The 15,964-nt window shown below is 48.3% G+C and overlaps 1 protein-coding gene and 1 pseudogene across 2 annotated transcripts in view; both read right to left on the minus strand.

The window, feature by feature from the left end:
• The window catches only part of SLC22A5 (solute carrier family 22 member 5), a 21,910-nt gene extending 7,390 nt beyond the window's left edge, over positions 1–14,520 (minus strand). The window contains exons 1-5 of one of the 2 annotated variants that reach the window (XM_015598170.2): positions 13,866–14,520; positions 7,431–7,534; positions 3,242–3,303; positions 2,058–2,229; positions 720–846 (exon numbers count right to left, since the gene is read on the minus strand). In XM_015598170.2, coding sequence (XP_015453656.1) covers positions 720–846; positions 2,058–2,229; positions 3,242–3,303; positions 7,431–7,534; positions 13,866–14,258 — 858 coding nt within the window. In that variant the 5' untranslated portion in view covers positions 14,259–14,520. Of the gene's footprint in view, positions 1–719; positions 847–2,057; positions 2,230–3,241; positions 3,417–7,430; positions 7,535–13,865 lie in introns of both variants that reach the window. The other variant, XM_006923154.3, reaches the window with a different exon arrangement.
• Positions 6,814–6,932, minus strand: LOC112472005 (annotated as a pseudogene).
• Positions 14,521–15,964: the final 1,444 nt, after the last annotated feature.

The following is a 15,964-nucleotide window of genomic DNA, read 5'->3' on the forward strand; positions in this document are numbered from 1 at the left end:
GCTGTTCTCAAAGCCAGCTCCCTGCCTTCCCATCAGATCAGATGCATGTTCCAGAACCCTATCGGCCAGCAATTACAATGTCTAACTTCTTCTTATTGTCATGAAGACAACCACCTGCTGCAGAGAGGGTGGAAGGAGAGAGAACAGGAAGGGGAAGAGAGACCCAGGAATCGGGCAGAGCCAGGAAATTACTCATGCTCTGAGAGTAGGGTCTGCAGGGAGGGGCGGAGTAGAGCAAAGGGGTGGGTATCAAAAGGGACCTGACTGCAGGATCACACAACAACCAATCACTGATGGGTGGAAGGAGACTGAACATTTCTAACTCCAAATCTATTTTTGCTTCATAGTTTATGTACTACATTATTTTTTTAGGATGAGAAACTATCTAAGGTGTAAGGAACAATGATTCCCCAAAACGCCAACTCTGTGAAAGGCCTAGTACTCGCAAGAGTGTCTATTATTAAAAGTAATGGTCAGACCACATGATGGCCTAGAAAAGAAGTACATATAGTATGAAAACCTAAAATCCACGGGAAGAGTGAAGACATTGAGGCAGTTGGCACCTTCTGAGCAGCTTCAGAATTTTAACAGGGGGCGGCTAGGGCAAGCTCAGGGAGAGGGCGGGGCTCCTGTGTGAAGGGAGGGCTTCCCCCCTTTGTGATGCTGCCCTCAAATCATGGCCACCGAGACCCTCCCACCAGCTCCCATGCCGTGCCTACCTCACTTGGTTCAAAGATGTTGGAGGGTGCAACAATTCTGTTGATTTTGGCAGCCCTGTGGATGATCGCCTCTGCCTCTTCAAATCGTCCCTGAGAGATGAGCCATCGGGGGGACTCAGGGATGAACCTGCAGGATAAGGGGCACTCTAGCTGAGGCTCTCCTGCCTGATAGACCAGGTGCAGCATAAGTGGAGGTGGGAAATGGGGTTTCGGAACCAGAGCTGGGTTTGGAGAATGTTTGGTTTCCAAGCCAGAAGCAAAGAGATGGTCAATACCACAATTAGTAATCACCTGAAGAGTGAGCCTCTGAGTACACGAGAGTGCACAAAACGTGGGGGGGCCCTGCACACTGGGATTCCTGCACTGGCTGGCCACCTCCATTTCAGCTGTCCCACAGCATCCTGGACCTGCATTCCGTAGTGCCACCTGCTGGACACTAAGGAGACTGGCGAAAATGGGCTCCTGAAGCCAGGCTTCTGCTTGGGCTCAGCCCAGCCCAGACCCTAGGTTGGCTATAATCCCGTGCTTGTCTCTGGCATCCACAGAAGCTTCTGCACTGGCCTCTTAGCCTCTGCTTTTGCCTCATCCCCCACTGATTCATCTTATTGACTTGTCAGACTTTCTATCTGGCTTATCAAGGCACCTAGGTGCTTTGAGACTTTATAAATCTTATTTTCTACCACACCAGGAGCACCTACCCTTGGTCATGACCAGGACGCACCCTGTGCTCAGTATCTTCCCCCATTATGCTCTGGAATGTTCTCAGCTACACATGGGGGCAGTGTTCTCAACATCCCCACCTGCAAGGGGTGATTCCCACCTCTGCCCCTCTGCTGTCTTCCCTCTTTTGGTATGGAATGGCCTCCTCTCTGCCTGTCCAACTCCTCTGTCTTGGAGGCTGAGATGGAGCCTGGCTTCCTCCGTGTAGACACCCTGAGGACTCTTGCTTCCACTGCGCTCCCTCCACTCCCAGTGCCTGTGGCATGAATCCTCGGCAACATGCAGCCAGAAACAGGGCCTAAGCTGTCTTGTCCTGTGGTCTGATAACTTCCTCGAGGCCATGGAGGACCGTATCATCTTGCAGTTACTGCTTCTTCTCTCCCTGAACTCCAACTGACCAAGCACGGGACTGAGAACAAGTCTGTTGATGTCTTAGGACTCTTTTGTTTTTGGCTTTTTACTGTGTGGAGAAAACGTTCTGAAACAACTTATAAATAATGTATACTTCCTGTCTCTGGGAGCCCAAACGGGTTTGTGGGTTGCTGCTGCCCCCTAGTGAAAGCCAGACAGAAGACATCCTGCTGGTGGCCACCTCTGGTCACAGGGCCACACACTCACCACCAGAGCACCACACACAGCACCCCCGGCACCGTCAGCGCCAACAGCAGCATCCGCCAGTCTCTGATGAAGTAAGCAAACAGTGGCAGCAGCATGTAGCCGAATGCATAAAATATGCACACTCCTAACGTGGAGAATATAATACGAACTGACTTGCCAAGAATTTCTGTTCCTGTTCAAAACAAGGGAGGAGTCATGTTAACATTTTAATTTAGGTTATTTCCTTCTTAATCTTCTCTTGTGTAATTTTCAATATAAAGACAAGAGAGCAGCCAGAATCCTTAACTTTCCAAGCCCTGGGAAGGGACGGGATTCTGATTTGAGGGCAGCATCACAAAGCGGGGAAGCCCTCCCTTCAGGTTAGTCTGACCATCTGCTGGAGGTGCCTCATTGTGGCCTCTCAGGCCCCTCAGTGACAGTCCTCCCATAAAAATTTCATCACTTCCCGAAGCCATGTGCTAAAGATGCCATGTTAGGCCTCAAAATTTAATCCTCATGTGAGGAAGAACTGATTAAAGGGGAAATCATTACTGAGGCTGCACATGCTAGCTGTTATCCTCTAAGGAAAAAATATCCTGTTAAAAGTGAAGAGAGAAATAATCCTTTCAGTAATACAGCCAAAGGAAGCCAAAACCCAATAAGCTAGAGTTAGAGTCCTCTAAACAGTGAAATTGGCAACTTTTCAGTGAGAATGGGCTGAAGCCTTGCAGTGTGATCTGAGTGAAAACTCCAAAGGTCATGTGACCAAAGCCCATTCCTATCACTTTGTTCCTGCCAGTGTCGACTTCACTGGCCACAGTGTTTTGCAGAAAAGGCGATTTTCTTCCTTGGCAAGCCTGCCAATCTTGGCCCTGTTACTCATATCACATCTCTCTCTTCCCTTAGCTATCTTGGCCCTGGGCAGTGGCAGGCCTTTTTTTGAGGAATGATCTTGGGTGAGTTCTAGTAAACGGCCATAAAGTACTAATGAGACCAAGGTGCCACATCTCAGAGGCCAGAAGAGAACTTTGATGCAGCAATCAGGCTACTGTACTGTTGGGGACCCAAGGCTGGGCACCTGGTGGACTCAGTTACCCTGCCTACAAACTGGGTTCTCCAAGAAGCCCTTGCTGGTTTTACTACAGACCACTTCTCCTTGAAGGCGGGTAGTTAGATGATGGTGAAACACAGGATCAAGTACTCAACTCCAACTTGATGGCCATACCCAGGACAAATGCTGCCACGTAGTTGGAGATCTGACCCATGCCTACAAGGACAAACAGCACGGTAAACATCTCGAAGTTCTTGGAGAAGACCTGCAGGAAGCTGAAGCCTGTCTGCATGCCCATGGTCACGAACAGCACGTTCTTCCGACCAAACCTGGGAAGGAAAAGGGAGTGACAGAAGTAGCTGGGAGAAGGCTGCAAGAATGGGCTCCACCAAGAGGGGCTTTCCCCAGAGCCATTTAGGGAGGGGTCATGGACAGAGCGGGCAGGACACCTGGTGCAGGGACAGTCCCAGTCTCTCAGCTCCTATGCTGTCACCCCCCTCCCCCGCAACATGCACACTCACACACACTCCTCAGGATCAATGTGCAGCCTAGGCACCAGGGTTGCCCATAAGGCAGTGCCACAGTTATGATGACACTTGCAATGGACTGCAACACATTTATTATGTGTAAATCCATACATTCATAATGTATTTTTTTAAAAAAAGAACTGGTGTACTTTGGAGGGTGATGAAGAAACAATTCATTATAAATGAAAACTGGTAAATAAAGTGAAAGGAATAGTTGTCCTGACTTTCCTATGTAATCTGTGTGAACAGTAACCCATCATAGATGAGAGGAAGTATCATTTTATAAAAGTATGCCAACTATTAAATGAAAAAGAAGTGATCAAATTAGAATATCACCATTGTACAACCCCCAATGAATGAACAGATATGGGCATTATATCTCAATAACTACTAACATAATAAAAAGAGACAACTGAACATTGCATGACTCTTATAGTCTTAAAAGGGACTGAACCTGAATCTGATCAAACCTCTAGATCCAGCTGTCAATTGCAAGAAATGCAGAGAAAAGAGGAACATGCTGAACTGCACCATGAATACGTGATTAGCCAAACCCAGTCTGGGAAATTCTACAGGTGGAAGAGCCCAAGATATTTCAAGAAATCAACTGTAAGGCAAAGAAAGGGATGGAGGGAGAGTCCCTAGATTATAGTAGACTAAAACATACCAATTTTTGTGTTTAAGGATGCATATTTGGATGATAAAACTACAAAAACCCACAAAGAAGTGATTATTATAAACGTCAGGTTACTTATGGGGGAAGGACACAAAGACAGGGCTTCTTGGTGGCTAGCAAAGCTCTATTTCTTGATTTGGTAGTTATGAAGTTATTTCCCTGGAATAATTCATCAAGCCACACATTTGTTCTATGTAGTTTTCTGTATTTGTGTTCATTTAAAAATTATTTAAAATGCTGGGGTTTTGGTCAGTTTGGTTTTAAAGACAGCGCAGAGATGAGGCCCAAAAGAAAAGCAGTTGTTGACAAGGGGGTGTAGGGATAGGGACCAAGCTTTCAATGACATGCACAGTATAGTGGGGAGACCGACATGAATCACATGAGAACAACTTCTGAGAGGTATCGTGACGGCAGGGCACGAGGCAGCAGGGCAATATAAACCAGGGTCCCGAGTTAGCCTACGCGGTCGCGGAAGGTGAGAGGGCAGGGTGGGGAAAGTGTCAGACTGAGAGGAGCACACATGACTGTGGCTGGAGGGGTATGATGAGCATGGCTGGCATCAGTTGGTCACTAGAAGGCTGCAGAGCTGGGCAGGAGCCACACTACACAGGCCTTGCAGCCATGCTAGAGTTTAGTGCTTCTACACACTGCAACATGTTTGTTTGTTTGTTTTCCTTTTCTTTTTCTTTTTTGGTGCTACTGGCATCTAGTAGGCAGAGGCCAGAGATGTTCTAGACACCCTAAAATGCCCAGGATAGCCCCTCCGCAAAAAAACAAAGAATCTTCTGGCTCAAAATGTCGATAGTGCCAAGGCTGAGAAACTGGTCTAGAAGGAGCCTCCGCCTGCCCCTGCACTTTCTTGTTACAGAGCAGCCTACATGCCATCCAAGGGTGGCCCCTCACTGCAGGCAGACGGCTGTAACCTCTACCCCCACTTTCCCTGCCCAAGGACTCCCTGAGGTGGTGGGAAAGAGAAAGACCCGGGGAACTCTTACATAGTACCATTCCTTGGCAATCTGGGGTTAGGCCCAGCAACACTCACTTTTAAAGTCTGTCAACAAAATGTAAAACACACACGTGCCCACAAAACCGGAAAATATCAGTCTACTTCTTCCCAGGGTTGTGCCTCTCTCGTAATTCATGCACATAAAGGTAACTCAACAATGTCAGATAAAAGGCTTTGACAATCCAAGATTATTTTATTGCGCTTGAATTTCAGCTTTATTCATATCCTAGAAAGGTTAAACCTTTGTCCTATATAAAAAGTTACTGTTGGTACCCTAGACAAATTGAGGGCATGAATCCATTGCTCTTAGGTAGCGTTTAGCTTAGGTAGGTTTTTGAACCTGATTACTTAGACGTAATGAGATGAGAGCCTGTCTGCCCCACAGAGCCCTGGGCCTCCCATGGGAGTGCAGACGAGCTTGAGGGGTGGCATTGGGAGCTGCAGGCAGGGACTACAGCCAGAACAGTCACACTTTTAGCTATTTAATTTACTGCAGCGGTCCCCAATCTTTGTGGCACCAGGGACCAGTGCTCCTATGAGAACTTAATGCTTGATGATCTGAGATGGAGCTGAGGCAGTGATGCTAGCGCTGGGGAGTGGCTGCAAATACACATGAAGCTTCATTCATTTGCTGGCTTGCTGCTCACTTCCTGCTGTGCGGCCCGGTCCCCAACAAGCCACAGTCTGGTAACGGTCCATGGCCCAGGGGCTGGGGACCCTTGATTTATTGGACTCAAATGATCTTACTTAAAAGAAAAAGCCTGCTAACAAAAATTTTTTAAAGTTTTGAAAAATGCTGCACTAGCCATTCTGAGGACTACGATGGTCCTTAACGTACTCATTAATTTTGTTTCTGTTTCCCTGGGAGCAGATCTTTTGGAACTTAAACTCTTTCCTCAGGTAATCATGCTGTTAACACAGTAACTGGCTTCTAAGGCTAGCCCACGAAGACCTACCTCACCTATGACACAGCTGACCCTGAGTTTCAACTCTGAACTTGGGGTACCTCCTCCTTGTTCTTTACATCAAAGTAATTCCTCTGAGTCTCAGCTGCCACTCAACTCTGAGGGGATCTCTCACCATGGCACTTGGAGGGCCTCTAAGCTCAGTCCTGGGCACTTCCCGCCTTACTCTATACTCTTCCCGGGCCATCTCACCATGTTTGGGACTGTGATGAGCGTCTATGAGCTGACGATTCCCAATTGTGTTTCTCCAGCCCAAATCTGTCATGGAGCACTACATCCATACATCCAACTGCATATTCAATTCCTCCACTTAGAAGTCTGAGGCACCCCAGGTTCAGGATGTTCAAACTGAACTCACCAGCTTCTCCTACAAACACAGTCCTCTTCCAGAGTTGTCTTATTGATTGACTGATTGATTGACTGATTATTTATTTATTTATTTATTTATTTATTTATTTATTTATTTATTTATGTGAGGCAACACTTGGTTGACCTCACAGGTTGCAAGGATCTTGTCAGCTTACAATTCCTTATTTTTTATTTATTTTTTTACGCCTACAGCACCTGGTCTTCCTATGTGGTCTCCCATCCAAGTATTAACCAGGCCCGACCCTCCTTAGCTTCTGAGATCAGGTGGGATTGGGCTTGCTCAGGGTGGCATGGCTGTAGACCCAGAGTTCTTTGTTTAGAGAAGGGTGTTGTCTACCTGGCTGTGCAGGTCAGAAATGTTCCTATCTCACTTCCCCTGTCCAATCCATAGCCAAGTCTTGTTGGTTTCAGCTCCTACCACTCCTCTCCACTCTACCAGCCAGGCTCGTCCCAGCCACCATCACTTACATCCTGCATAAATTATTGTGATGGCTTCTTAATTGGTCTCTCCACAAACCTAGCTTCCTTTCAATCCTTTCTCCATGAAGTTATCAAATAATCTTTTAACAAATGCAAATCTGATTTTGTCACACTTCTGCTTTAAAAACTCTTAATAGCGCCCCACAGCTCTGTGATGAAAGCCCAAACTCCATATAGTCATCTGCTAAGCCGCCTGCTCTTCTGCTCCGGCCTCTGGGCTGAAAGAACACTATCCTTTGAAGTCAAGGGCTAGGCACGCACATGCTCCTTGCTTGGTGCTGGTGTCCCCTGCAGTTGCAGGAGACAGACACCCACCTTACCTGTCTGAGAGCTGCCCCGAAATGAAGGAGCCCAGCAGCACACCAACAAAAAACAAGGAGATCGTGAGCGGGGCCTTCCAGTCATCCGCACACACCAGGTCCCACTGTAAGAGGAGCAAAGGGATGTATTATTTTAAAAAACATTTTAAACTTAAGACTTCTTGGAAAATGCAATCGGAACATCCTGCATCCCTGCATGCTCTGTTTTCATGACGCGTGGGTGTGGTAGCTCACTTGAGATGACGATGGCTCCTCTGGGTAGCCAGGCAGAGAGCAGGTTCCCCTCGCAGGATCAGTGAGCTCCCTCCCCAGCTGGTTTTTCATAGCTTTTGGCCCCATTATTTTGCTTCCAATTTGAGGAGGAGAGAGGCAGGGAGCAAGTCTTCTGCCCATGTTCCAACTCAGAAGGCGAGGCCTCTCATGGTCACTTTGAAAAATCTGGGCAAAGCCCAAGGCTGCAGATGCGGCAGGGCCACTGGCAGGAATGGCACAGGAGAGGCTCTGGAGCAGGGTTCTGGGGCTCTAAGGGTTAAGGCATCCAGCTAGGAACCAGGCCGGAGGGCCTGGGATGCACCATCTAGATTTGCTCTTTCAGCTCTGCTCAGGCCCCCACCTCTGGGTCCTTTCGGTGTCATTTAGAGCTGGGCTCCCTGATGCTGCACTATAAACACGAGGCCCAATTACAGCCAAGAGCTCCGAGCTGGGAGTCAAGAAACTGGGGCTCAGTTTCTATTCTATGGTTAACTGGTTATCCAACCTCAAATAAGAACCACCACCCCCTCTCCTTCTACATTGTGCCTTAATTTCCTCATCTGTAAAATGGGAGTGGGGGTAGGGAATAGGTTACACTGCTCGAGTTTCCCAGCACCCCATGCCTAGTCACCATGAAAAGGTCTGCGGGCACGGGGAAGCAGCTGAACACTCAGATGCGAGGTTGCCCCAGACTAACAAGGAGCCAAAAGCAGGAAGAAAAGCCAAAACAGGAAGCTTGTTGGTTCCCAGAAAAATGTTTCCCAGAGCAGGAAGATGGCGCTCTGCAGTAAGCAAGAACACCGCCCTCCAGAAAATTCAGACCTTCGCTTGCCTGGCGCCAGGCTGCTGGCCTGCCCTCCAGGGAGTCTGTGGGCTCCCCAGTAACACACAGAGGCAGGGGAGGAGGGGGAATGTGTGGCTTCCAAGAACAAAGCATCTCTTCCAGGCTAGTGACAGAGGGAAAAATAAGCCTGTTTCTCTGCCCTGCTTCTGTGTGCATTGCTTCTGGACACCTCACAGGGGTCAGAGGGCAGCCCTTGGGCTGAGCATGGAGTGGCAGTCCCCACCCTAGGGAAGAGTCTGGAGTCTCCAACTCCTTCATCTAGAGGAAGTCCAGACTAGCAGGAGGCCGGAATTTCAGAGCACCAAGGCCTGAAAGATCCAGCCACGGCAGCCTTCCCGCCTCCACAGCCTCAGTGGTTCCAGCACCTAGACACCGTTTCTCTTAGAATGGCGGGCACTCCTAGGGCAGCCCCCGTCCAGACATAGCTGTTAAAGTGAGGATGGGAGTGGCAGGGGAGTCAGAGCTGGGGGATCAGGTGATGGATGCTGGCCTGAGTATCAGGCAGTATGTTAGGCACAGCTTCAGAGGCCAGCTTACAGTTATTGTCGCTTTTGAACATGATGGGATCTATTCTCAGCTAGCAAGCATGACTTTTGTAGCCAAGAGATAAAAAAATGAATAGTCAGTAGCTCTCTCTAAGGTTGGGGATTGAGATAGCTGAGCTAGACTAGAAATCTACAGAAGCTTTTGCAGGGAGTTCTGGGGTGATAGGCCCCCCAACCCTAAGTCAAGTCTCCCAATATAGGCTTCTAGAAAAATGTGGGCTGCCAAGGCCAAGTGCTCCCTGAAACCAGGTCAGGCTATGCTCTGCAGGAGACAAGGTGACTACAGTGCTCATCTTGGAATAGGTTCCCGGACCATGTCTCCAGCTCCCGCAGTCTCACCTCTGCCACTTGCTCCAACTTGTCCTTACTTTAGGCAAGTGTGTAAGTCCCTGGAGTAACTGGGCTCTCTATCCACCACTGAAAATTCTTTACAATTCTCAGGGCCTGGCTTTGGGCCCCCAAAAGCAAACATGAGCTAATACTTCTTGTTGGTCTCAAAAAACGAACACAAGAGCAGGCATAGACTAGGTCCCACCTAGCCAAACTATCCACTTCCCCATCAGCCACCAGATGGACTACGGTGGGCTCCAGGACTTGGCCTGAATCCTTCTTAGGAGAAGTGGGATGAAAAGCTCTTAGAGTCCAGGCTATATACTCTGGGCTTGTGTTTACAAAGGAATCTAGTGTTCCAACAATGAGCTCCTGGCTCCCCAGCTGTGACTAAAGCAGCTACAGACCAGCTCATCGATGCCTCCACTTGGTGTGTGGGATGGTCTGTACTGGCTGATAATAACAGGTATCAATATTAAAACTAAATGTGGGGGTTAAGATTCAGGTCATGAGTCTAGCATCATGACCCCTCAGCTGGGTGAGCTGTGAGCAACTCTGGCAAGGGGCCTAGACTGGCCATCCTTCCTGGTAAGAAATGTGCTTCTCTAGTGGTGATGGTCTTGTGGACATATATACCCATGAAAGCTTTTCAAATTGCACACTTCCATTATATGCAGTTTATTTTATGTCACTGAAACCTCAACAGAGTTGTCAAAATTTTTAAGAGAGATGTCAAAATTTTTAAGAGAGAGAAGTGTGTCTTTTGCATGCAGTCCGTAATTGGTGCTGCTTCTCAGTCATGGGAAGTAGAGAGATGACGTAGTTTTCTGGAACTGAATGTTCTTACTCATAAGTCAGCTGGAAGGGAAAAGAAATAGGGTCTATGGCCATAGGGCAGAAACTCCTCCTTGAGATGTACCTCGCCTGACTGCTTCCATGGTCAAGCACACTGGTAAACACCATCTGTTACTGAATGCCATGTATTACGACCCACATTTCATCCTGCCTCCTGCTGTAATTAATGGTGGATCCTTGCCCCAGTGCTGTCAGGGCAAGGAGACGTATCTGCTACAATATCCTCTACAATGCCTGGCAGTGCCCTGCAGAGGAAAGGCTCAGTAGCTGTTTGGTACATAGGTAGTGAGCAAGTGAACAGATGGATAAAAGGGCTGTGAACCTTCACCACCACAGTATCCTTTTGGGCTTGGTATTTGGGGTTCGTTGCCCCAAGCCCAGATGAACCCTGAACTTCGAACAGATTTTATTTGCTTCTTCAGTCTCTTCCTTGTGTCAACTGTCAGAACTTTGACCCAGGGTGTGGGTTCTCAGCCACCTAGAGAAGGGCTCAACCTGACCACTCATGGGCAGATAGGTCTGCTATGATTGTGCCTGCACAGGGGGCTTCAGGGGCCCTGCAAGTGGCTTCTCTGGCTTGTCCTGAGCTGCAAAGGCAGGGATAAAGGTCTGTGCTTCCCTTGAGTTAGAGAAGTCAGCAAAGGCATAGCAGTGACGTAAAAGCTCCAGTACTAGGGTCCAGTCTGGACCCCAGACTCAGCCCTGCCCACCTCTCTAGCTGGCCTTTCCTTCAGGTGATGTGGGCTTATAGATAACAATGGAGGCTCTCCTATCTTCCAAGACTATCTATGCATGAGATAAGGCTAACAAAAAACCTAGTCCAGAGAAAAAGGCTTTCTAGGACAACTGAGAGTAAGTCAGAGTGCTGCCAAGGTCTAAAGCAGGGGGCTTCTGGGAAAGCAGAGATGAGCAGGGGGCAAGGGGACACAGAGGATGGCCAGGTCTTAACTAAAGAGACCTCAACTCATGGGTGCCAGAAGAGCTGGAAGTTTCTAAAGGAAACTTTCTGGCTGCAGGCTTGGCTATAGAGACACCAAAAAGCAAGTGGTCCAGGCAGCCTAAGAAATCACCCAGGTTCCCAAAGGAGGGGGCAGTTCTGGGCCAAGAAGCACTCTGGATTGACACCACAAGGTGAGATGGCTGATTTCCCAACTCCAGGGATGACTGGGGGACCAGAGAAAAGGCCATCTTAGGAGCACATGGAGCACAAAACTAGTCCTGAAACATAGGAGAACAACCTCTTTCACCTCATAAGTAGTGTCACCTTTCTGCTAATCCCAACACTTTGTCGGAGATCCACACATGAGCAAGCCCCAGTCCGAGGGGGTGGGGGATTACATTTCCTTTAAAATATTTCAGCCAATGTTTTCAACCACTCCCAAGTTTCCCTTCTATGAATTAAACTGTCCTTTTTTCTTCAGTTCTCAAACTTTAGAGAAGAGTTCTTAAATGATTCATTAATCCATTCAACAAAAAATTTCCTGAGTACTCCTCTCTAAATCCAGCATCATGTCAGGACCTGTGGGAGATGATGCAACGATTTAAATCTACCGCAAACTTCAGTAGTACGTGTACACATTTCAACTTTAACGAAGACAAAGACGACCTGAGGTTTTCATCTGTTGAAAAACACAACCAGGAACCCCATACCAGTATACTTATAAACACTTCCACGTATGATGTGGGGCAGAGGGCAGGCCTGGGGACATTCAGCAGGTGTGGGACTAGCTGCAGTGGTTAGCAGGCCAGGTCTGGGTTGAAAACAAATGGGCCTCAGAAAAACAGAATCATCAGAATGTTAATGCAACAACTTCCAACAGTGATGGTTCACCTGAGAGGAACAAACAACCATGAATGTCAAGTCAGGCATTCCAGCATCCCCTAAGTCTAAGAAAGGTATTAACCTGTAGTCCCAGCAAAGATCTGACAACCTGTTAGTAGGTGAAAGGGCACACAGCTTTTATGAAACTGCTAAGACAGTGAAAAAAGTAGGCTAAATGTAAAAAAGGAAAGGCTGACATTGACAGCAATACAGCTTAAGGACCCTTCCGGCGCAGTCAGCCTTTGTGAGCTCATCAGTGCCACCACTGCTCTCAGCCGAAGGCAGGATGAGGGCAGCAAAATAAGAGCAGATGACTAGAGTAAGCCACTGAGGGACCCTAGGGGTCATGTTAAAATCCAGAGATACCATGAGCTTCTTCTGACTTTGCTGCCTCCCACTTCCGTGAATAGCCAGAAGCAGAAGTTGTAAGGAACTCCTGTGTCATGCAGTATGGCTTCCCTCTGTAGTCCCTGCCTGCAACTGGAGGGACAGTCTCTGCTTTTACAACTCTCACTGACTTCCAGGAAGGTGACATTGCTTGTGAGGCCAGGATCAAGGATTTGTGATGACTGGAAATTTTGATTCTCTGGACTCTTAGGCTACAATGTACAGTCAGATCTCCATTCAATGCTTCTTTTGTCAACACTTCAAGACACTAGAATGATGTCACTAGCTGAGAGATCCCAGTGGGGGCTCCCCTTCTCCTCCCTGTGAACTCTGCCCTCCTGCTAGGTTGTTTTTTACTCTTTTAGACTTTGGATCTGCTGAGCTGAATACCCCAGACTCACCGAGAGGCCTCCTCCTCCTCCTCTTCCAGAAAGCCTTCCCTAATCTGCAAATCTCTGATCTTGACACCTGGTGAAATTGGGCACCCTGGTGCCTATCAAAGAGGGCTCTTTCACTGTCCTGCTCACTCAGGTCCACTGAGACTCCAGTGAGTTAGTGTCAGTGTCTGAGTAAGATGCAAAGCACATCCAGTAACATGTCATACATCCAGCTCTAATGACTGTGGGGTCGCTAGGGGACAAAGCCACCCAAAACAAAAATCCAAGGGGGTTGGAGAACGAGAAAAGTTTTCCCCCACTTCTTATGAACTAAGGTTTTATGCTTTAGCTATAATATTACAGGTCAACAAGTCGCCCTGAATGAATCTTCAGGTGCGTGGAGGAGCCTAAAAGGCTGGTAACTAACCATGAGCAAAAGGTAAACAATTCTTTAGTGTGTGATCAGACTGTCATTTTGAGGTGAGGGTGGGTTGGGAAGGAATAACTGGAAAAAGGGGCAAGAAACAGTTTTATACACATGATTCTCTTAATTTTAAAAGTTCAGGAAGGAAAAGGAGTATTTCCTTTTTCTCTGAACACATGCCAAGTGGCTAGAAGAAAAACGGTGTCAGTCCCTTGGCCCAAGTTCTGGCTTCTGCAATTCAACACTCTCACCCCAACTAAAGTTTTTGACCACTCAGGGCCTTACGGTATCTAAATGGGCTGCTAGGGCCTTCTTGGCTCTCTCCCCAAGATGGCTATCAGGATAGGTGGCCAGCCTGACATCCATGCTGTGAGAGGGCATGCTCTGACTGGAAGTCACTGTGCAAAACGTTCCCGAGCCATCTGGCTAAAGGATAAATGCCCATCACCAGAGTGTAGTGTGTTGAGGGAAAGGGAGTGACAGCATCAGCGCGCATCTTTCGGGGAGTAGTAGTAGGAGGGTGGAATGCTCGAGCTAAAAGATTGCGAAGGTCCTCCCGACACCCCGGTCCCTGGCCGGGGCTCGGGGCTGGTACCCACCTCGGTCACGATGGTGGACAGATAGACGTCCTGGCTGAACTCCCAGCCATCCAGACAGCTCTCCTGCTCCAGCTGCTCCAGGTCCACGTCGCGCCCCGGCTCCAGCCCGAGCGCCGAGAAGTTGGCGATCGCCTCGAGCCGGTAGCGCCGGCAGCTGTGCGGCACCTCGCGGCCGTCCTGCAGCCGCAGCGGGATACTGTGGTTGCGCCACGCGCTGCTCAGGTTCGCGGTGTCCGGCACCCGGCAGCGGTGCTCTGGGGTCGCAGCAAGGAACACGACTGACATACCATTGAAGCCATTGGGGATGATACTGGCGCTGAGCAGGAAGAAGATGAGGCGCTGGAAGGGCCCCCACTCGCCCAGGAAGGCGGTCACCTCGTCGTAGTCTCGCATGCTCCCTCAGTTCCCGGAGGCGCGCGGCCGGGGGTCGAGGGACGCGGCAGCGCGCGCGCGGGGGCGGGGCGCGCAGGAGTGTGCGCGTGCGCGCCGGTCCCCCACCGCGCGACAGAACGAGGGTCGGAGCGGGGCCTATCTGGCGACCGAGCAGGCTCGCTAGCTCCTGCCGCTGCAGCCACCAGCTTTACATAGGGCGCGAGGCCGAAAAGGGTTGTGGGCTTGGGCCGCAAAACCCTCCCCGCCGCCCGCTGTGTGGCGCCGCCGGGGCGGAGCTGGGGCCCCACGTGATGCGAGTGGGCGGGCCCGGCCACCGCGCGCACCTGGGGCTCTGACGCTAGGTTACAGCCGGAGGATCCCTGGCTCGGCTTTTGGAGGCAGCGCGACTCGTGACCTCGGCATCTGAGCCGCGCTCGCTGTCACAGCGCGAAGCCGAGGGGGACGGGAGTGGGTGTGTGTGTGTGTGTGTGTGTGTGTGTGTGCAGGAGACTCGTTAGCGATCGGCACGCGAGGCTCAAGTACAGTATTAAAAATGCCGCCCTCACCTACAACGTTTTGCCGAGGCCTGCAGGGGGACTGTGACTGGCCCAGGGTCTCACTGCTAGTTAGCTGCCCTCGACATCGCCCGTCCGTATTAACGAGTAACAGGGATTATTTTGAAACCGGAAACGTTTGCTACCCCAGTGGACAGGCAGGAAACCAAGACTTTTAATTCTAATCCAAATGGCCTTTCCGTATTTTGTTCTGTAAGAAGCCTTCCTGTTATCCTTTAACGTATTCAAACAAATGTGAAAATTTAACCTCAAGATTATTGACGATCCCAGTTTAAGATTAAATATTCTCCCCAGATTAGTTATTTCTGCGCAGAAGTTAACTCAGGAGTCGACTGAAGCCTCACCGTTCTAAAGCCTCAATGTTCAACGACGTAGATACCTTTGTAATTTAAAACTTTCTAGTAGCCATAGTAATAAAGTCACCAGATTTAGATGACAAAAATACAGGACACCCAGTTAAAATTTGAATTTCAGATAAATAAATAATTTTTAATTCAACTGGAACTGGGAGTCCTCTATTTTTTCTGGCAACCTTACATATTAAAAAAGTAAAAAAAATGGGTGAAATTAATTTTGATAATATATTTAATTCAGTATATCCGAAACATTATTTCATCATGTAATCAATATAGAAATTATTGAAACATTTTACATTTCTACATTTAAAAATCATCGATCTTACCTCTTTTTTTTAATACTAAATTTTAAGAAACCAGTGCCTACTTTATAGCACATTTCAGTTTGAATTAGTCACACTTTAAGTGCTTAGTAGCCGGGTGTAGCTGGTGGCTATCTTATTGCACACTACTGTTCTAAGGCGATTAAATTTGACGTTGTAGCATGTTCCTTTTCACAATAATAGTGGCTTAATGACAGAAAGAGAACTAAACGCACACTTTTAAATGTAATCTGTTGGATAAACACTTCAATAGTGATTACATTCTAAATTGAAAATAAAGAGAATGGGAAGCTAACCTTGCCAGCATGCTTTACACAAGGAAATATGAACATTTCTGTAAAGCATAATAGATTTTTAGAAAATTAGGATAAAAATGTTAACACAGGTATTGGTCATTTCATTTACACAATATTCCTGCTTCCTGAAGATGGTTTGCTATGCCTTCTGAAATGTACTTAATTCTTTCTAACATC

The sequence above is a fragment of the Pteropus alecto genome, unplaced genomic scaffold, assembly GCF_000325575.1.
Source record: "Pteropus alecto unplaced genomic scaffold, ASM32557v1 scaffold78, whole genome shotgun sequence".
NCBI lineage: Eukaryota > Metazoa > Chordata > Mammalia > Chiroptera > Pteropodidae > Pteropus > Pteropus alecto.